At 42.1% G+C, this 21,988-nt stretch overlaps 1 protein-coding gene across 2 annotated transcripts in view; it reads right to left on the reverse strand.

Moving 5' to 3' along the window:
• Nucleotides 1-1,020: 1,020 nt before the first annotated feature.
• TRIM4 (tripartite motif containing 4) overlaps nt 1,021-21,988 on the reverse strand; it is a 30,689-nt gene continuing 9,721 nt past the window's right edge. For both annotated transcript variants that reach the window (XM_074390537.1, XM_010344751.3), the window contains 4 exons: nt 21,179-21,409; nt 15,605-15,627; nt 15,247-15,344; nt 1,021-4,328 (listed from right to left, as the gene is read on the reverse strand). In XM_074390537.1, the coding sequence (XP_074246638.1) occupies nt 3,745-4,328; nt 15,247-15,344; nt 15,605-15,627; nt 21,179-21,409 (936 nt within the window). In that variant the 3' untranslated portion in view covers nt 1,021-3,744. The remainder of the gene's footprint in view (nt 4,329-15,246; nt 15,345-15,604; nt 15,628-21,178; nt 21,410-21,988) is intronic.

A 21,988-nucleotide genomic window follows, 5' to 3' on the forward strand; every position in this document is an offset into this window, starting at 1 on the left:
CTGGGAAGTTGAGAACTCAGTAGAAATTGTTGAATCAGGGGGCTGCTCGGGCTGAATAGGAAGACAAGATGGCTGAGATATAAGCAGAGGAGGGGAGTTAGAGAAGATGCTGTAAGTTGTGTAAGAATCCCCACTACTGGCCGGGCGCGGTGGCTCAAGCCTGTAATCCCAGTACTTTGGGAGGCCGAGGCGGGTGGATCACAAGGTCGAGAGATCGAGACCATCCTGGTCAACATGGTGAAACCCCGTCTCTACTAAAAATACATAAAATTAGCTGGGCATGGTGGCACGTGCCTGTAATCCCAGCTACTCAGGAGGCTGAGGCAGGAGAATTGCCTGAACCCAGGAGGTGGAGGTTGCAGTGAGCCGAGATCGCGCCATTGCACTCCAGCCTGGGTAACAAGAGCGAAACTCCGTCTCAAAAAAAAAAAAAAAAACAAACAAACAAAAAAAAAAGAATCCCCACTACTATCATTCAACCCAGCAATCCCATTATTGGGTATATGCCCAATACCCAAAGGCATCATTCGACTATAGAAGCATATGCATTTATATATTCATTGCAGCACTATTCACAATAGCAAAGACACGGAATCAACCTAAATGCCCATCAACAGTAGACTTGATAAAGAAAATGTAGTACATATACACCATGGAATACTATGCAGCCATAAAAAAGAGATCATGTCTTTTTGCAGTAACATGAGTGGAGCTGGAGGCCATTATCCTAAGCAAACACAGGAACAGAAAACCAAACATTACATGTTCTTACTTATAAGGGGAAGCTAAATTTGAGCATCCATGGACACAAGTAGGGAACAATAGACACCAGGGCCTACTTGAAGGTAAAGGGTGGAAAAAGGTATCGAAAAAGTACCTATTGGGTACTAAGCTTATTACCGAGGTAATGAAATAATATGTACACCAAATCCCTGTGACATGCAATTGATCTATAGAATAAACCTGCATGTGTTCCTCTGAAACTAAAATATAAGTTTAAAAAAAAAAAGCCTCATTAAATTGCTGCCTGAAAGTCTTTATTGAAAATCTGGAAGAAAATACATTAAAATGTTAGTAGTACAGAACTTTAATTTTTATACTTTTTTTATCTTATAAACTTTCTACAATAAGTACACGACTTTATATGAGAAAAGCAATCATTATTTTAAAAATAACTATCCAGTAACTGCCACAATCTCCTGAGTCCAGACAATCTAGAGCAGAAGGGTAGAGTGAGGAAAACATACATAGGATTAAAAAAAAATATGTAACAAAATCAAAACCTGAAACAAAGATCAACATCCAGTTAAAGCTTCTGAATAAAGGGAGAGTAGATAGGGGCATGGGCCTTCATCTCAGACAAATCTGGATTTTAATCCCAACACTGCCATTTACCAGCTAGCCAAAAATGAGCTAGTTACTCTATAAAGAGTTTGGTTTCCTCATTTGTACAAATAGGATTTTTCTTTCCATCTCACTGAGTTGTGATGAGAGTCATATGCCATAGTATATGAAGAGGCTAGCAAAAGGTATTTAACAAGCATTCCAACATTCTCATGATGACATGAATAACCCTGCACATACAATATAGGTACTTGATAAATACACAGCACAGTTAATAGTTGAGGGCAGAGACATGGTTGGGAAAGAGGGACTGCAACGTGGGCAGAGTGAGGGGAGAGTCCCACAATTTTTTCTTTTTTTTTTTGAGGTGTAACATCAGTCTTTAATGCTGTCACGCTGCATTGACAAGTCACACACTTTGGTCTCATGTTGGCAGTGGCAATTTACAATGAGTCTAAAGGTCTGAGCACCAGATTGGTATCCAGGAACAGACATTTGTTCCAACTCTCCCTCTCTCCCCAAGATTTCTTCAGAATTCCATTATGGCCCGATACAGAAAACAGTGGCTGCTAGGGACTGGTTTTATTTGAGTGTACACCAATTATACATGGATTATAAAAACCTATTTACAGATGTTCACAGTGCTCCTATAATCAGAAGCAAAGACCCTTTTATCAAAAGGGATTATATCTAGGGGCTGTGGAAAATTCAAAAGGATCAGATCCCTTTGAAAGAGTCCATAGTCCATGAAACAAAAAATTACCTAGGCCACTGGTTAGCCCCAGTGTGCCAAGATTGCCTCACAGAAATGCAAAGCGTGTGATCCATAAAGTGTACACATTCAGCTTTCTAGAGCCAGAGGTCTGGAGGGTCTCTTGCTGGGGCCAGGCTCGCAGACCCTTGCGGGAGAGGTGGCTGCACTTACTGGAGTCACTCGCTGGAAGCTGGCCCCTTGGTCCTGCTGGAATAAGAGGTTATCGCTTGTGGGTGCCAGCCAGGCAGTTCTGCAGGAATAGTTTAGAGGTTCTCAATTTGAGATGGTCAAAGAGAAGACAAGATTCTTCAGGGGAAGAGCAAGACAGGGGAGACAAATACAGAAAAAATACACAAACTGATTACACAACAGAAACAGAGTGTACAGAGTCTGGCAACCAAGACAGCAAGTTGACATCATCTACCAGCCAGAAGCAAAGGGACACAGGGCGATTAAGTCCAGCTGCTGGTCTGCCTCTTGCCCCTGGATAAGGACTGGAGGAGGAGGATGTGGGCCCCTCCCGGGAGGGCTGCCATACCCAGCGGGGCAGACTGGAATGCCTTTTCCTGCTGTTCCAACCAACTGATGCCTTATCACTCAAAAAACCACTCAAGTCTAGTGTACCACTCTGAAGGATTGTAATATATGCTCTGGAAAACATTCAGCAGTACGAAAACCTTCCCTGGGCCCTCCTGCCCTCTCATGGTCCACAACTCGTAGAAAGGTCCAGAAATCCTTGAGCCCTGGAAACGTCCCTGGTCAGTCCTTGGAGAGCTCCAGGTAGCTATATTGGAAGAACCTTCTCAAGTATGGATCTTGATGTCTGGGGGAGATTCCCACAATTTTCTAAGACTAAAAAGTGGGGGAATCAGTAGTTACTAGAAAAAAGAGGCAATGCTCAACTGGATAGAAAAGGATTCTATGCCTTTGTCAAAGTTCACAGAAGTGAAATAAGCCTATACTGTGAGCTGTTCACACTATGTGCCTTTACTGCCAGTTACGGTACTTCAGGCTGCAAGTAACCAAATACAACTGAAACTGCCTTATACAATAAGGGCATCATTATCTCATATTAACAAGGAGCTTGAGATCAAGGAAACTTCAACAATTTAAGAATGGCAACAAAGACTGTTTCTTCTACCTTTCCACCATTCCTGTGTTCTCAGTTCCAATGTGGCTGCTAACATCCATATGTCTTCCCCATATATCTCTTTAAAAGCTACAAAAAGATTCCCCAAAAGCACTTTGGAAAACTTTCTGTCCCATCTCCATTGGCCAGAACCACCTCCCATGGGACTACCTCTTCTGAAGCACACAAAGGGCAGATACTGAACGGCTCGATTAGGGAGATTCGGAAGATGGACTACCCAGGATAGAGACATGATGGGCAGAAAAGGGCCAGGGACGTGTGTTCCTGAGTTGGACTACAGAGAAGGAGTTTTGCTCAGGGGAAGAAAAGCCTCATTTCAGCTGGGCATGGTGGCACGTGCCTGTAATCCCAGCTATTCAGGAGGCTGAGGCAGGAGAATTGCCTGAACCCAGGAGGCGGAGGTTGCGGTGAGCCGAGATCGCGCCATTGCACTCCAGCCTGGGTAACTAGAGCGAAACTCCGTCTCAAAAAAAAAAAAAAAATGAAAAGAAAAGCCTCATTTCCCATCAGTCACTGGTGGAATGACTAAAGATGCTAATGGACTCAACCAAAAAAATGGCCGGAGGCGTGAGACAGAAGAACAAGAAAACGTGTGCAGGTGCACTCCGTCCACAGCGCTGTAGAAGGAGACATTCCCAGTCCCACGATCCAGGTAAACCCCCACCCGGTGGACAGCGGGCTCTTGCTGGGTGGGACTTCCAGGGAAGCCTGTCAAGGGCCAGCAGCCAGCAGCACTCCAATAAACTGCCCAGATTCCCACATCTGGGGACATTTTTGAACGATCAGTAATTCCCATGACGTCCTCCCGACACACCCCAACAGCAACCTCCAGACTATCTCTTCTCTCAATTTCCCAGTAATGTTTCCCTGAGGTGAAAACATTTTTCCCTAGAACACAGGGTAAGTGCTGAAATTTCTCTACATGAGCGGTCTTCTGAGGATTCCTCCATCCAGCGACAAAGTTCCACGCTGTAGAAAACACTGGCCAAGAACTGGCTGATGCTACATTTTTCACATATCTCCCTTCCTGGGAGAAGACGAGTTTGGGATGCGCTGTGTCTTCAGCTAGGTTTACAGCCACTGTGGAGAAAATGAGAGCTGAGGTAAGTAGTGCAACAGCTTATCGTCAACCCTTCCCCAGAAATGCCCATCTTTTCCAGCATCAGTTTCATCTTGCTCCTCCTAACAAGCACTCATGACTCCTCACTGCTGTCCAACTGATCCTCAGCCAGGCCTAGCTGCCCACAGCATGGCCTTTAGCAACCTGAAGTCCTCATTTTCCTTCTGCCCTAAAAGACTAAGCCCTAGGCTGAGCATGGTAGCTCACAACTGTAATCCCAGCACTTTGGGAGGTTGAGGCAAGGAGATCACTTGAGGTTACAAGTTTGAGACCAGCCTGGCAACATGGCAAAACCCTGTCTCTACTGTAAACACCAAAAAAACAAACAAACAAACAAACAAACAAACAAAAAAACACCACACTAGCCCAACGTGATGGCGAGCTCCTGTAAACCCAGGCAGTCAAGGGGCTGATACAAGATAATCACTTGAGGAATATATGTTAAGAGTTTGACAAATGTTTTTCCTGCTTCAACTGAGATAATCACACAGTTTTCCTTTCTTTCTTTCTTTTTTTTAACTTTAATGATATAAATCACATTGATTTTCAAATGTATCCAGTAGGCATAGGTTGCAGTGAGTCAATATCATGTCACTGCACTAAAGCCAGGGTGACCGAGTAAGACTCCAGCTACAAAAAAAAAAAAAAAAAAAAAAAAAAAAAAAAAAAAACTAAGCTCTAGCAACAGGATCTAATTATTTCATGACCCAAGTTTTCCCAATCAGCCTAAAATTTGGAGAGATATTTACAAATTCTCACATGTTGACTCAAAACTAAAACCAAGGCTGCTGACTAGCTGGTTCTCTGGCTACATACACACAAGTGTCACACAGGAGAAAATAACAAGGTCTCTCTTCACAGGTTCCAGCTGTTTACAGGGCATCTCCACAAATCTCCCCACAGCTCATCCAAAACTGAATTATCCTACACCCGCTTCTTTCCTCTCGGGACTGATCCACTTCATATGCAGACATCGTGCCTCCTGTGTTCTCTAAGGTGTCAGTTACCTCCGCCGGAACACTCAGGCTTTGAAATCTTTATTTTCAACTCTTTTTTCCTCTAACCTTCAATAGTAATTAGTCACCAGGTCCTGCCAATTCTACCTCTGAAATTTGTCACTCAGGTTCTTTTCCTCCCCTGCACTCCACTGCCACTGCCTTTACTCCCATCTCCAGCATCAGTGTGTTAATAACATCCTCCCTGGCCTCCCTGCCTCCAAATTCTCTTCCCTCCCACTCTCCACGTCTTGAGTTTGAGGATATATATTTTTTTAAATCAGGAATGTATGTTAGAGTTTGACAAATGTTTTTCCTGCTTCAACCGAGACAATCACATAGTTTTTTGTTTGTTTGTTTGTTTTTTTAACTTTAATGATATAAATTACATCGATTTTCAAATGTTAAACCAACCACGCTCTTCTGGGATAAATCCCATATTACTGTGATTATTATGTACTACGCTTTTTGTGCATCAAAGGATATATAAATTGGTCATAATTATTACATATCCTTTTAATATATTGTTGGATTCAATTTGCTAAAGTTTTCTTAGAATTTAGGTATCTAGGCCGGGCGCGGTGGCTCAAGCCTGTAATCCCAGCACTTTGGGAGGCCGAGGCGGGTAGATCACGAGGTCAAGAGATCGAGATCATCCTGGTCAACATAGTGAAACCTTGTCTCTACTAAAAATACAAAAAATTAGCTGGGCATGGTGGCACGTGCCTGTAATCCCAGCTACTCAGGAGACTGAGGCAGGAGAATTGCCTGAACCCAGGAGGTGGAGGTTGCGGTGAGCCGAGATCGCGCCATTGCACTCCAGCCTGGGTAACAAGAGTGAAACTCCGTCTCAAAAAAAAAAAGAATTTAGGTATCTATGTTCACGAGAGACACTGATCTGTAATTCTTTTCTCTTGTAATGTCTTTGTCCGACTTTGCCATCATGGTAATACAGACCTCACAGAAAGAACTGGGAAATATTCCCTCTTCAAATTTCAGTAAGAGTTCATGAAGAATTGGCATTTATTTCTTAAATGTTTGGTAAAATGTCTCACCAAGAAAGCCATTTGGGGGATAGGTGCAGTGGCTCATGCCTGTAATCCCAATACTTTGGGAGGCCAAAGTGGGAGGATCACGAGGTCAGGAGGTCTAGACCAGCCTGGTCAATATGGTGAAACCCCGTCTCTACTAAAAAAAAAAAAAATACAAAAATTAGTCAGGCGTGGTGGTACCACCTGGAGTCCCAGCTACTAAGGAGGCTGAGGCAGGAGAATTGCTTAAACCATTGATTGTGCCACTGCACCCCAGCCTGGGTGACAGAGTGAGACTCTGTCTCAAAGAAAAAAAAAGAAAAGAAAAGAAAAGAAACAAAACTAAAGCCATTTGAAAGGTTTCTAATACTAATTTCTTTCATAGAAAGGAGATTCTTCCAGTTACCTGTATCTTCATGAGTCAGCTTTGGTAATTTGTGTCTTTTAAGGACTTTGTCCATTTCATCTATGTTGTCAAGTTTATTGGCAAAAAGTTGCTCCTAATATTCTATTATCCTTTTAATATCTGTAATGACATCACCTTTCTCATTTTTGACATTAGTAATGTGTATCTTCTTTTTTTCTGATCATTTTGATTAAAGGTCTGTCAATTTTACTGAAATTCTCAAAGGACCAGCTTTTGGTTTCCTTGGTTTCTGTTGGCTTTCTATATTTCATTGCAGTGATTTCCGCTTTGATTTTTATTATTTCCATTCTTCTGTTAACTTTGGGCTTTACTTGCTCCTCTTTCTCTAGTTTCTTAAGGTGGAAGCTGAGGTCAGTGATTTAAGAAGTTTCTTCTTTCCAATATAGCACTACACACTTTTCTTTAAGTACTGCTTTAGATGCATCCTACAAATTCTGATAGGTTGTGTTTTCCTTTTGATTCCATTCAAAGTACTTCTTAATTTGCCTTTTGATTTCTTCTTTAATTCAAGGGTTACTAAAAAGTCTATTTAGTTTTTTTGACATTTGGAGGGTTTTCAAAGGATATTTTGATACTGATTCCTATCAATTCCACTGTGATCAGAGAACATACTCTGTATGACTTGAATCCTCTTGACACCTGCTTTACGGCCAGCTTAGTCTAACTTGGAAAATGTTTCACATACACTGAAAAAATATGTCGTATATAACTGCTGGGTGAACTGTTCTATAAATAATGGAATCAAGTTGATTGATAGTTATTCAAGTCTACTATATCCTTGCTGATTTACTGCCTAATTGTTCTGAAAATTATTAAAAACACCAAAGGTAATTGTGAATTTGCCTATTTCTCCTTGCAGCTCTATTAGTTTTTTGCTTAATACAGAAGCACTGTCAAGTGCATAAATGTTTAGAACTTGCATCCTCTTGATGGACTGGCCCCTTTATCATTAGGATATAACATTCTTTATCTCTGCTAATAACCTTTGCTCAGTAATCTACTTTGATACTAATATACCCACTCCAGATCTATTAACATGACGTATCTTTTTCCATTCTTCTGCTTTAAACATATATGGTTCTTTATATTTAATGTGTTTCCTCTTTTCCAGTATGCAGTTGGGTCTTGCTTTTTTTTTTTTTTAGCCAATCCAACCAGCTTCTGCCTTTTGATTACAGCATTCAGACCATTTATAGTCAATGTGATTATTAATATGATTAATTTGTCTATTATTTTGCTGTTTTCTATTTGTCCTATATATTCTTTTCCTGCCTTATTTTTAATCATTTTTTATAATTCCACTTTACTTCCTTTATTGATTAGCTACAACTCTTTTATTTTAGTGGTTTAAGATTTATAGTATCATATGACAGACGCACCTCACAGCAGTAACTCAAGCATACCCTGAGAATGACCATATGGTCTAAGGAGAATGTGTGTTCAGACTTCCAAGCTAACAAATGTGGGAGTGGCCAACCCAGAGATTTGCTCCTTATCTATGACGGACATCTGAATAGCTGAACCTCTGGCCCATTCTTGGAATGCAGGCTGTACAGAAGACCAAGACCCTTTGTTTCAAGTTAAATGGAGGTTGTTAGGAGGAGGCTGCTAAGTGAAAATGCTATCTGCATGCTTTTTACACACAGTAGCAATTGGTTTTTGTGTCCAGCCCACTGCTCCTGGATCACCCAGCATGTAAGTTCTCAATAAACCCTATGTCTCATTCACTGGCTCCAGGTCTCTTCCACCTCTCAGACACAGTGCCATCACTACTGGAATTAATAGGGATCTAACACAATTAGCCCAGCATAAGATTGGAGAAAATTCCACGAATGCCAAGACAATGGGATCGGGGAGAGGAAATCCACAGGGGAAATCCTGGGCTGGCTGTCCACATGTATGTAGGGCCCGATAGCCACTATCCTTGATGGGTGGGGCCCACCAGGTGAGTATGGGAATACCCCCAAAATGCTAAAAGTCCTAGAACTGCTGCAGGGGGTGGATCCAACTAAGGGAAAGTCAAACACCCAAGTTGTGGCAGCTACAGTTGGCTGGTCACTCCTGTGCCCAAAGGCTAAGCCTGTGGCACAGGCAAGGGTGTACCAGTTACAAGATGAGCTGCAACTAGAAAGAGATACATTAGCTCAGGCTGAAGTGTTGGAGAGCTCACTGTCCCACCTCTGGGAACAGGATGACAGAATGGAGACACTGGTTTGTTGAGGAGCCTGTTTTAAGTGTCACTGACTGCCACATGGGGTTAGGACTATCATGACTATGTCCTGGGACCCTGGGGAGAGATCTAGTGGGGAAAAGGATGACGACTGGGATGAGTCCATAGAGTTTCCCATCCTCTCGGCATGTCTAATGTTCACCACCAAGATGAAAGAGGACCAACCACACCCAGGGGGGTAGCCCTGCAAGACTTGCCTCCACCTGAAAGAAGGTAGATCACCACAATGCAGGATTGTACTGCTGTGGAATTGGTGAAGCTGGGAAATAGGTTCAGACAGAGTGGGAGACAGTCGATCCCACTCTCCCTGGGATTTTACACTCTCCCAGTTGGTAGGAATGGATTTTCAATGTTCCCAATGCAGATAATGACAAATGTTTGAGGTAGTAAATACGCTAATTACTCTGATTTGATCATTATGCATTTTATACACGTATAGAAACATCACACTGTACCCCATAAATATGTGCAATTATGTAGCAACTAAAAAAAAAGATTTCTCAAGTCAGTTCTTGTACTCCATGGGGGAAGGGCCTAGAATAGAATATACAGGTCACACCTATTTTACATCCTACTCCCCCATCCCCCTGTACTTCTAAAATAACGAATCCCAGTCCTCCTTGTACAAGGAAACAATCATCCTCTTATAGAACATTATAATACCGCCCCCCGCCCTGACTGTCTTACTCTGGCTTCTTGCAAAGCATCGCGGAGAGCCCAAGCCACTGGGTATTGTAAACCAGGCATCAGGCCACTGCCAGGGTTGGTGCTCTCAGAATAACACAACTTCCTGTGTCTTACTAAATTAAATGGCTTCCCCTTTCTTGTACCCACTAAACATCTCACCTGTTGCCCATAGATGGGGTGCAGCAAACTACTTCACCAACTGGGTGCACATGGTGACCTCTCTCCAGAACACAACAGACTACTGGGTCTGCAGAGGGCTTCCCCTCTCCTCCACAGTGGGCCTGCCAAGGCGCATCCACGCTGCTAACCTGAGTGCCTGGAGCCACAACTATACTTGGCATAATGAACCTCACTCACTTCCCTTTAGCAACACCATCACATTATGCAGTGAGTTTCCCACCATCAATGAGACAAAATGACATATTTTCCACCTTGTATGGGAGCAAGTTAATGATACCCCAGCTGTGACGTATATTGTACACGAAGGACAAGGGTAAGTGACAAGAGTGCAGATACAGGTAGTTAAGTCATGCACCCTTATGTATTGAAAGGCATGATAAGAGCATGTCACAAGCTAAACCCATAATATGGTTTAGCTACCCCCACAGCAATGCAACCAATCCCTTCAAATAGCTAACAGTATGTGGCTAGGGTGGCACAGTGACTGTCTCTATTCGAGGGCCCATGCCCTCCCCTTGGGGGATGGGTAGATGGCAACCACAGCTGGCCCTACTTACCCTACAATTGGGCTGGTAGATACACCTGGGGTCACCCTTACCTGCCAGAAACATTCTGTTCCATTTAGACACCATTCCTACTAACTGGGAGAGTGTAAAAGCCAGGCACTTCCAGAAGTGTGCATCCTGGTGGTTTTATCCTTTGGCCATTTTTGCCCCCAAGTGGCAGCAACAGATATAGAGCTGCAAATTGGAGCCTTCACTAAACATATGGCTGCAGCCTTCAAGGATACCTGTGCCATGCCATTACTCTTCACTGGGCAACTATGTAAAATTGCATGGCCCTGGACATCTTAACTGCTGCCCAGGGTGAAGTTGCACATTAATATATACACTAATGTGGTACATATATCCCTGATTACTCTCACATGACAACCGGGGCTATGTGAACCCTAGAAACCCATATTTCAGCTATAGCATCTCTATCTTATGACCCTATAACCATGTGGTTTAATCAACTTCAAGTGCTTGGAAAAGCTTTCTGGAAAGTATAATTGTTACTATGCTTGTCATTGTCTTTTGTTGCAGTGGTTTCTACTGCTGCTGCGGCATCTGGCAGCAATGCTCCTGCACATACCTTGACCCAGGGAAACTGCAGAGAATGGTATGATAAGAACAGGGGGCCACTCAAGCGTATGCTGGGCTGTAGTGTATGGCAGATGCACCTGACAGCAATTAACTCCAGCACACCCTATGGTCTAAGAAGACTGTGTGTCCAGAGTTCCAAGCTAAGGAATCCAGGAGTGGCCAACCCAGAAATGCATTCCTTATCTATCAAGGCCATGTGAACTCCTGGTCTATTTCTTGGAAAGCAAGCTATATAGTGAATCAAGGCCATTTCTATTGGGTTAAATGGAGGATGCCAGGTGGAGATTGCTAAATGAAAATGCCATCTATAACCTGCGTGCTTTTCACAAATTGTTGCTTTTCACAAATTGTAGGAGTTGTTTTCCTGTCCAGCCGGCTGTTCTTGGACTGCCCTGCATGTAGGTTTTCAATAAACCCTATGTCTCCTTCACGATTCCAAGTCTCTTTGGCCTTTCAGACGTGGTGCCATCCTTAATGAAGTCAGCAGGGGCCTGGCACAAGTATACACCTTTTTATTAGTCTCCCTTCAAGTGATATGACACCACTTCACATATAAGAACTGTATCACGGTATACTTTCATCTCCCCTCTCCCAATCTTCACACTACTGTTGTCACACATTTTATTTATAAATATTTTATAAACTCCAAAATACACCACTTTTGTCTGTTGAAATAGTCGATTATTATTAGTCAGGGTTCTCCGAAGGAACAGAACCAAAAGGATGCATATGCCCACGTGTTATGTGTGTGTAGTGTGTGGGTGCATGTGTGCACACATGCTTTCTGGGTTTTGAGATGGGGTCTTGCTCTGTTGCCCAGGCTGGGGTCCAGTGGTGCAATCATAGCTCACTGCAGCCTCAATCTCCTGGGCTTAAGCCATACTCCCGCTGTGGCCTCCCAAGTAGATGGGACTACAGGCAGACACCAGTATGCTCAGCTAATTATTTTATTTTTTGTAGAGGCAGGGTCTCACTATGTTGCACAGGCTGGTCTCGAACTCCAGGCCTCAAGCAGTCCTCCTAACTCAGCCTCCCAAAGCGCTAGCATTACGGATGTGAGCTACCACATCCATCCAGTGTATGAGATTTAATATAAGGAATTGATTAGTGTGATTGTTGCTACTGGAAAGTCCAAATCTGCTGTGTGAGTTGGCAGGCTCAAGACCCAGATAGAGTTGGTGTTCTAGTTTGAAAGTCATTAGACAGGAAGAGCCAATGCTGCAGGTGAAGTCCAAGGCAGTAGTACGCTGTAGAAATCCATCTTGCTCAGGGGAAAGGTCAGCCTTTTTTTTTTTTTTTAACTATTCAGGCCCTCAATTGATTAGATGAGGCCCACCCACATTATGAAGGGCAATCTACACAGGCCTACTAATTTAAATGTTAATCTCATCCAAAATCACCCTCACAAAAACACCCAAAATAATTTTTGACCAATATCTGGGCACTATATGGCCCAGCGTAGTTGACATATAAACTTACCATCACAATTCCTTTTTAAAGGAATAAATAATGACACTAATATATATTTATTCACATCATTACCATTTCTGGTGCTCTTTTATTCCTTTGTGTGGAGATTTCCACCTGGCATTTTCCTTCTGCCTGAAAGACTCTGTCAATCTGCTGTAAACTCTTTCTTTTAGGCTTTAATTTACCTTCAAACTTCTTTATTTCACCTTTGTTTTTGAAGAATATTTTTTGCCAGTTCTAGAACTCTAGGTTAACAGTTTATTCGTTCAGGACTTTAGAGTTTGCTCACTTACACTGTTTCCATTGAGAAGTGTGATGTCATCTTTGTCATCCATTACTTTCCACTTCAAGTAACATGTCCTTTCTCCTGGTTGCATTTAAGATTTTCTTTTTATTACTGGCAAGTTATGATGAGCCTTGGTGTATTTTTCTTCGTATTTCTCGTACTTAAGGTTTGTGGAGCATCTTGAATCTGCAGACTTAGTTTCCATTACATTCAGAAAATCTTTGGCCATTATTTCTTCAAGTATTTTTCCTATTCCATCCCCATCCCCACTCCTCTCCTTCAGGGACTCCAATCAGCATAGATAAGGCTGTATAAATTTGTCCCACAGGTCACTGATGTTGTGTTCTTTAAAATTCTTTTATTCTGTGTATATTTCATTTTGGGTAGTTTCCATTGCTCTGTCTTCTAGTTCGCCATTTTTTTCTTTTGTAATATTTAATCAACTATTAATCCCATTCTGTACATTCTTCACCTTAATCACCAGTCTTCATCTTTAAAATTCTGATCTGGTCTCCATATACCTCTGTGCAGAATATACTTATAATAAATTTTTTAATATCCTTCCATGCTTATTCTAACATCTGTGTCAATTCTAGGTCAGTTTCAGTTGATTATTTTCCTCCATTATGTGTCACTGTTTTCCTATCTTTTTCAATGTGTGACAATATTTGACTGGATGCCAGACATTGTGAATTTAGATTGTTAGGTGCTCTTCTTTTTGTTTATTCCTACCAATTTTCTAGGGCTTTATTCTGAAATGCAGTTAAGTTATTTGGAAAGAGTTTGATCCTCTTGGGTCTTGCTTTCATGATCTGTAAGGTGGGTGTGGAGCAGTACCAGAGAGCAGTACTCTCTACTGATGAACCAAGATTTTCCTGAGTATGCTACCCAGTGCCCATGATCCATGAGTTTTCTGGTCTGGCTGATACGAACCAGCATTGTTCCTGGCCCTGTGTGAGCACCAGGAACCATTCCCTCTAATAGTTTTAGAAGCTTCTATCTCCAGCCATGGGTAGATTTTCATAGGCATGTGCGGATCAGAACTCTGCTGAACACCTAGGAAGTTCCTCCATAGATGGCGAGGGTTCTCTCTCTGTCCGGCTCTCTCCTCTCCAGGACACCACCCAGTACTTTGTGCACTCTCACTGCTTTGTTCTCCGTGGACTCCTGGCTCCATTCCTCAACTCAGCAAGTCTCCCTCACTCTCCCTCAGTTAAGCCAGCCTTAGACGGCCTAGAAACTTCCTCAGGCAGAGGGTAGGGCAATCATAGGTTGACCTTGTTTGTTTCACATTTCTCAAAAATCACCGTCCTTCACTGCCTGATGTCTGGTGCTTTGAAAACTTGTTGTTTGACATACTGTGCCTGTTTTGTTTTTGTGTTTTTATTTTAGTGGCTGCAGATAAGAAAATAATTCCTATTTACTCCATTCTGGCTGAAAGTAAACCTCTACGACATGGTTCTTTCTTTTTTATTGAAGACACGGTCTCACTCTGTTACCCAGGCTGAAGTGCAGTGGCATGATCTCCACTCACTGCAACCTCTGCCTCCCATGTTTAAGCAATTCTTCTGCCTAAGCCTCCTGAGTAGCTGGGATTACAGGTACACACCACCATGCCCAGCTAATTTTTCTATTTTAGTAGAGGCGAGATGTCACCATGCTGGCCAGGCTGACCTCAAACTCCTGACCTCAAGTGATCCGCCTGCCTCAGCCTCCCAAAGTACTGGGATTACAGGCAGGAGCCATTGCACCCAGCCTACAACACGGTTCTCAATCAAGGATGTGCACACGAGAATTGCCAGCACAGCTTCTACAGCATGTACATGCCTTGGTGCCTCCCTGGAGATCCAATGAGTTTATTATATTCAGTCTGTCCTACATTCATCTTCTCAACTTCAACCTCTACCTTTCCCCAAAATACACCTTGTTCTTTAGCCTCATTGGATACCTGCCCCTCCATTTTCTCCACACCTTAACTCACACTGCTGCCTCTGCTTGAAACAATCATCCCCATTTTCCACCTGCCAAACTCCTACTAATCCCTCAAATCTCAAAACTGTCACCTCTGCTGTGAAAACTTTCCCATCTCACCCCCAACAGAGCCCTTCCCTAAACTTCTGTAACATTTTATTTCTACTGCCAGCAAACACTGGCTCCTACTATATTATAGTGAGTGCTGTGTGTCTGTCTCTCCAACGTGCTTATGAACGCATAAAGAAGTGAACAGATTTTTTAATCACTAGCACCCCATAACAATGTGTTAAATAAATGTTTGTTGAATGAAGTATATATCCATTTATTAACCATCTTTTCTGACACTCTTACTAGCTGCATGCTCTGTTTCCTCCTACCTCTTCGGACTTCTCTGTTTATTCTCTTATCTGAAAGATTTCTAAGGAGTCCCAAGTCCTAGAAATTTCTGCTCACCTTGAAATCGCTTTAGCATTTCCTTCATCAATGGTATCTGACACACTGTTTTCATCTTTGGAGCTTCAAGGGAATAGTTCACATCCTGGATCTCACTCCTAAGAAAGTAGAGAAGACTGATCTTACTGGACAACTAGGGTAACCAAGACCCTCACTCGCAGTCAAAGGTTCTCAGCCCAAAGTTCAGATGGCTTTTGTTCCCATTCCTCCTTCCAGAAGTGATCAGGAGTATTTTTCCTCAGATCCCCTTCAGGGTATGCTCAGACTGACCCGTGGAGCCCAGGCCTTGTTTCCCCTCTGCTCAGCCTGTACCTTTACCATGCCACCCAGGTCCCCATAAGAGAACAGGAGTGCATACCTGGTCAACACATCTTTCGGATTCTGTGAAAAGAAGGAAGAAATAAGCAAGTTATGAATCTTCTCCTAGAGATCTGGGACACAACTATGTGAGCAGGTATTTTCTGACAGTTGCTTTTGCACATGTCACATATGATTTTCTGCTGCCAAAGCCAATGGATTGACAGAATCTGGTCGTTTGTTTCATTGGCTCCTCTGCACTATTCGACAATGCTGACTGGTCCCTTTCCTAGGCCTCTACTCTTTCTCCTTGGGCACCATGACATGAACTGGGTCCTGGCTTCCCGCCAGCCTCCCCAACTAGTTTCCATCACAGAGCCCGCTCCTACGCCTGCCTTTTGGTGGAGTCCTCAGAAGCGCCAGCTTTGAGCTTCTGCTCTTCTCCTTCCCTTTGTCTTACAAGATTACTTTTAAATTATAATCGTAAGGGATATTTTATTATGCCCAAGTCCAAAGAGTTTTTTCTACAGGTAAATTTTACTAAACTTTAAGGAACTGAAAATGCCTAAGTTGTAACAGAAAAGAGAAAAACAGAAAATTTTCCCAACTGATTTTTCAGAGACTATTATGGTCCTTAAGCCATGAAACAAAATATTTAAAAAAATATATAAACCCGTTTTACTTAAACACATAGATGCAAAAATTCTAAGTAACAAAATCAGGTAACCAGTGCCAACATGTATTTAAAAAATACAGCTCCTCCAAAAACCTGTAACCCAGCCTAATCATGAGAAAATCATTAGACAAATTCCAATGGGGGAAGCCTACAAAATACCTGACTAGCACTCCTCAAAAACTGTCAATGTCATCAAAAACCAGAAAAGTCTGAGAAAATGGCACAGCCAAGAGGCAACTAAGGAGAGACACTGACAACCAAATATAATCTGGATTCCTAGGTGTGGGTCTGGAGAATAAAATGAACACTAGATAAAAACTGAGGAAATGGAAATAAACGACGAACTCTAGTTAATAATACTCTACCACTGGTTCATTAATTGTAACAAATGAACTATATTAACACTAGATGTTGACAACACAGGAAACTGGGTAAAGGGGTATGTGAGAACTCTGTCCGATCTTCTCAACTTTTTTGTAAATCTAAATTGTTCATTTAAAAAATGGTTAATTACCACATGAAAAGTGCTCAATCTCACTAGTTATCAGGAAAATAACTTCATCAGGACAGGTGTAGTGGCTCATGCCTGTAATCCCAGCACTTTGGGAGGCTAAGATGGGTGGATCACTTAAGGTCAGGAGTGTGAGATCAGCCTGGCCAACACAGTGAAACACTGTCTCTATGAAAATACAAAAATTAGCCAGGCATGGTGGCAGGTGTCTATAACCCCAGTTATGTGGGCGGCTGAGGCATAAGAATTGCTTGAGCCTAGGAGGCAGAAGTTGCATTAAGCCAAGATGGTGCCACTGCACTCCGGCCTAGCAACAGAGTGAGACCCTGTGTTTAAAAAAAAAAAAAAAAAAAGAAACTATCTTTATCAAGGAAAGGTAGATATATATATATATATATATCTCCATATAAGTTTAGAAAGAGGGAAGGGGTGCTGACTAAGGGCAGAAGATGACATTCTGCACCCTTCAACATGGCTAAATTAAACAAGTGACAAATCTAAGTATTGGTGAGGATGCAGAGCAACTGGATCTCTAACTTTACACATTGCTAACAATACTGTAAACTAGAACCATCACTTTGTACCAGTTTGAAAATGGTTTGGAATCATCTACTAAAGCTGAACACACATGTATGTTCTACAACCCGGAATTGTTCTCACAGGTATACAGCTAATAGAAATGTGTATAAATGTGCAGCCAAAAAGATATGTTCACAAATATCCCTGTTTTTACTTAATAATAAAAACAGAAATCATCCAAATTTCCCTCTAAAGAAAAATGAATAATATGCTTTGGTATATTAATATAATGGAATATGACAGGCACTACTGATGTTTTGGTCTCAATAAGTCTTTGCTGGGAGCTGAAGGCAGGCATGTCTTGTACATTACAGAATGTTTGGTAGTATCCTACACACAAGAGATGCTAATAGTAACCACCCTCGAGTTGTGACAACCAAAAATGTCTCCATAAAACGTCAGATTTTGCACTCTGAGGGAGCCAAATCACCCTGATTGAAAACACTGGTGTATAGCAATGAAAAAAATACTTACTGCATGAATCCATCTCACAAACGTAATGTGAGCAAAAGAAGCCAATACAAAAGAGTGCATCCTGTAAGATACTCACTCAAAAATACGCACGAGTGCCAGGCGCAGTGGCTCATGCCTGTAATCCCAATGCTTTGCAAGGCCGAGGTAAATGCATCACTTGAGGTCAGGAGTTCGAGAACAGCCTGGCCAACATGGCGAAATCCCGTCTCTACTAAAAATAAAAAATTAGCCAGGCGTGGTGGCACATGCCTGTAATCCCAGCCACTTGGGAGGCTGAGGCAGAAGAATCGCTTAAACCCAGGAGGCAGAGGTTACAGTGAGCTGAGATCACATCACTGCACTCCAGCCTAGGCAATATAGCAAGATTCCATCTCAAAAAAAAAAAAAAAAGCAAAACGAAACAAGAGTATGAGCGGCCCAGAAGGAGGCTATCCTTTGAGGAGAAGGGAAGGGCGTATTGACTGGGGACATGAGGAAGCTTCTAGGATGCTATGTGTGTTCTACTTTTTGACTTCAGTAGTAGTTACATGAGTGGTCCCTTTGTGATAGTATGTCAAACTTATGATTTACACATTTTTCTCCATGGGTGTCATACTTTTTATTTAAATAGAGACAAGGTCTTGCTAAGTTGCCCAGGCTAGTGCAAATTCCTGAGTTCAAGAGATCCTCCCACCTCAGCTTCCCAAAGTGCTGGGATTACAGGCATGAGCCACTGTACCCGGCCTTAAAACGTGTTTTAATGTTTATTATGACAATAAATGTAACAACTTGTCAAAACCTGTGGAATACAGAGCAATACTTAAAGATAAAAGTATAACAAATAAATTTACCAGCAAACAAAAGGGTAAATATAAATAAGCCAAGCATTCCAACTCAAGAAGTTGAAAACTAGAGAAGAAACCCCAAGACCAATTTAAATAAAACAGCTGGGGACATGCCTCACACCTGTAATCCCCCAACCCTTTGGGAGGTCAAGGTGGGAAAATTACTTGCGCCCAGAAGCTCAAGTGTGCAGTGAGCTATGAACACACCACTGTACTCCAGCCCAGGTGACAAAGCAAGAGCCTGTCTCAAAACCTACATAAATAAAATAAAAATAAAGATAAAAAAGAGCAGATATTAATGGTTTCACTGCAGCATTATTTGCAGTGGTGATGGTGTTGGAGGCAACCTGGGTTATCTATTACTGGAAAAAGGAAGAGGTAAAATGTGAAGTATGCACACGTGAGTTAGAAATGGGTCATGGGGTAAAAGTGAAGAAATAAATTTTAAAAATGGATGGAGAGATAAGTATAGTAAGTTCTCTCAGGCTCTGACATTCTATGTTTCAGTTTCATTTTTTCTTTGTTTTACCTTGTTTTTTGGAGACAGTCTTACTCTGCAGTACAGTGGCACGATCTCGGCTCACTGCAATCTGTCTCCTGGGTTCAAATGATTCTCCTGCCTCACCCTCTCAAGTAGCTGGGACTACAGGTGCCTAACACCATGCAGGACTAATTTTTGTATTTTCAGTAGAGACAGAGTTTCACCATGTTGGCCAGGGTGGTCTCTAACTCCTGACCTCAGGTGATCTGCCCACCTCAGCCTACCAAAGTGCTGCGATTACAGGCATGAGCTACTGCACCCAGCCCCACTTTCATCTTTTTTAATCATTTCCCTAACTTTGCATTTCTGTTTGTTGATATAATTTTTTTGTAAGCATTCTGCTGGTTCACATGTATCTCAGAGGTTTCAAATTCTAATTAGATGTTAAGCCTGTATTTTAAATGTGTTATTTCAGAGACTTTTTCATGACACACATTTGGATATGTACTTGGAACTTCATTCCTTAATCATGCTGTAAAACTTTTGCATAATTCTTGGAAATCATTACATTTAATATTAAATGTTGTATCTATCACATAAAACCCAGCTAGCAATTTCTTATTGATAATAACTAGTGATTGGGTCCAGGTTTCTCTCTTCCTTAAGAGTAGAACAGAATGTTGTCTCTTGCTTACGAAAAAAATAGTAATGGTACACAGAAAATGTTTTTGAGAATATCTTTCAGAGATCATTTCACCTTCAGTCACATGATACGGAAGAAAGAGAAGTTCTAAGACATCTGAGGCCCAACATGAATTATTTCAGCAGTCACAAATGTAGGACCCTACCCAGAAACTAAAAGAAGCGATAAGGATACTTCACCTAAAGAGAATATAAAGGTAAAGATTAACTCAAAGGAAGGCCTTTTGATAACAAACTGGCCTAACGACCCAACCTTAAATGCTGAGTTACAATTGTAATTTTTTGAATGTTGCTAGATACTGGAAATTATTTAAATGAAAGCGCCACTCAAAATATGGGGATAAGAACAAAGTTTAATTAAGCTGTGATTGTAATAAATATAAGCGAGAAAGATATGTTTCTCTTATTGTTGATACAATTATGTACTTGGGAGTTTTATGCTTGCTTTGTTTTATTTTTTTTTTTTTGAGACGGAGTTTCGCTCTTATTACCCAGGCTGGAGTGCAATGGTGCGATCTCAGCTCACCACAACCTCCACCTCCTGGGTTCAGGCAATTCTCCTGCCTCAGCCTCCTGAGTAGCTGGGATTACAGGCACACGCCACCACGCCCAGCTAATTTTTTGTATTTTTAGTAGAGACGGGGTTTCACCATGTTGACCAGGATGGTCTCGATCTCTTGACCTCGTGATCCACCCGCCTCAGCCTCCCAAAGTGCTGGGATTACAGGCTTGAGCCACTGCACCCGGCCTGTTTTATTGTTTAGTAAAGAATTATAAATGTACAAATAAGAAGAATGAAAAAGTCTCAGACATGCTAAGTGTCTGATCCTAGATGAACTATGAGACCATGTGAATCAACTTATCTCCTATGACCTGAGCTCAGCATACCTAAATTTCACATTCATTTCCTTTGAATGGTGAATCTGACTTTGTAGTTGTGTGACAGCAGTAACAGAACTAGCAACAGGCTGGGCGCGGTGGCTCAAGCCTGTAATCCCAGCACTTTGGGGGGCCGAGGCGGGTGGATCACGAGGTCGAGAGATCGAGACCATCCTGGTCAACAAGGTGAAACCCCGTCTCTACTAAAAATACAAAAAGTTAGCTGGGCATGGTGGTGCGTGCCTGTAATCCCAGCTACTTAGGAGGCTGAGGCAGGAGAATTGCCTGAGCCCAGGAGGCGGAGGTTGCAGTGAGCCGAGATCGCGCCATTGCACTCCAGCCTGGGTAACAAGAGCGAAACTCCGTCTCAAAAAAAAAAAAAAGAACTAGCAACAGAGATAAGACATGTCTATGAAACCCACTCACCAGGAAGGACATTCAGCTCTTAAGACAAGAGGGAGCTCAGTTATGAAGGAAGACAAGATCATCCCCACCCATAACTGTCTCACCTGCAACATCTCCAGGCTGGAGGCCTGCCTCTTCTCCCCAACCTCTAAGATGAGCTTCTTCAATGAAGCAATTGTTTGATTGAGTTTTATCCTGTTCTCATTCAGCTTCGTCTTTGTCTCTTCTTCTTCTTTGCTCAGTCTCTGAAGAAACAGGTCCTCTTCTTCCACCAGGAAGTTGTGCAGCTTTGAAAACTCCGCGCTGATTCTCATTCGCTGACTCTTTATCTTATCCTATGGCCACATAAGATTTGCTCACTCCTTTTTCTGCCTGACCCCAGCTACTAAATTCCTTACACAATTCCCCAGTAATCCACAGTCCTTTCCATCTTAATCAATCCCTCTAAAAAAGCTCCTGCCCATCCCCTTAAGTTTCCATTACTCCTTTATTTATATCTACTTGATAGCTCTATCCTAGTCATTATAGTACTCATTCATTCTTCCTAACATTTCAGTCTCTACTACTGACAAGTTTTAAACTAAAACAAACTTTTAAATCTACCACTTAGTTTAGCCCTCAGAACACTGGTTTAGTTTTGTTAAATCTTTAGGAGTGTGTGTGTGTATGTGTGTGCGCACAAGCACCCATGTATACTTCCCAACTACAATTAGCCTCCCTGAAAACAAATCCATTCACCTGTTTCCTTCCACAATGCCATGGGCCCAAACCGACTCCAACGTAGGGAGTGTATTTAGGAAAAGGTAAGAAGGATAGGGGCGCTCCCTTAAAGTAGAGACATGGAGATGAAATATGTGGAACTCATACCACCCAAAGACACTGGCAGCAGGGACAGGTACTTCCTCTCCTATCCC

Source organism: Saimiri boliviensis, chromosome 20 (genome assembly GCF_048565385.1).
Source record: "Saimiri boliviensis isolate mSaiBol1 chromosome 20, mSaiBol1.pri, whole genome shotgun sequence".
NCBI classification, from domain to species: Eukaryota; Metazoa; Chordata; class Mammalia; order Primates; family Cebidae; genus Saimiri; species Saimiri boliviensis.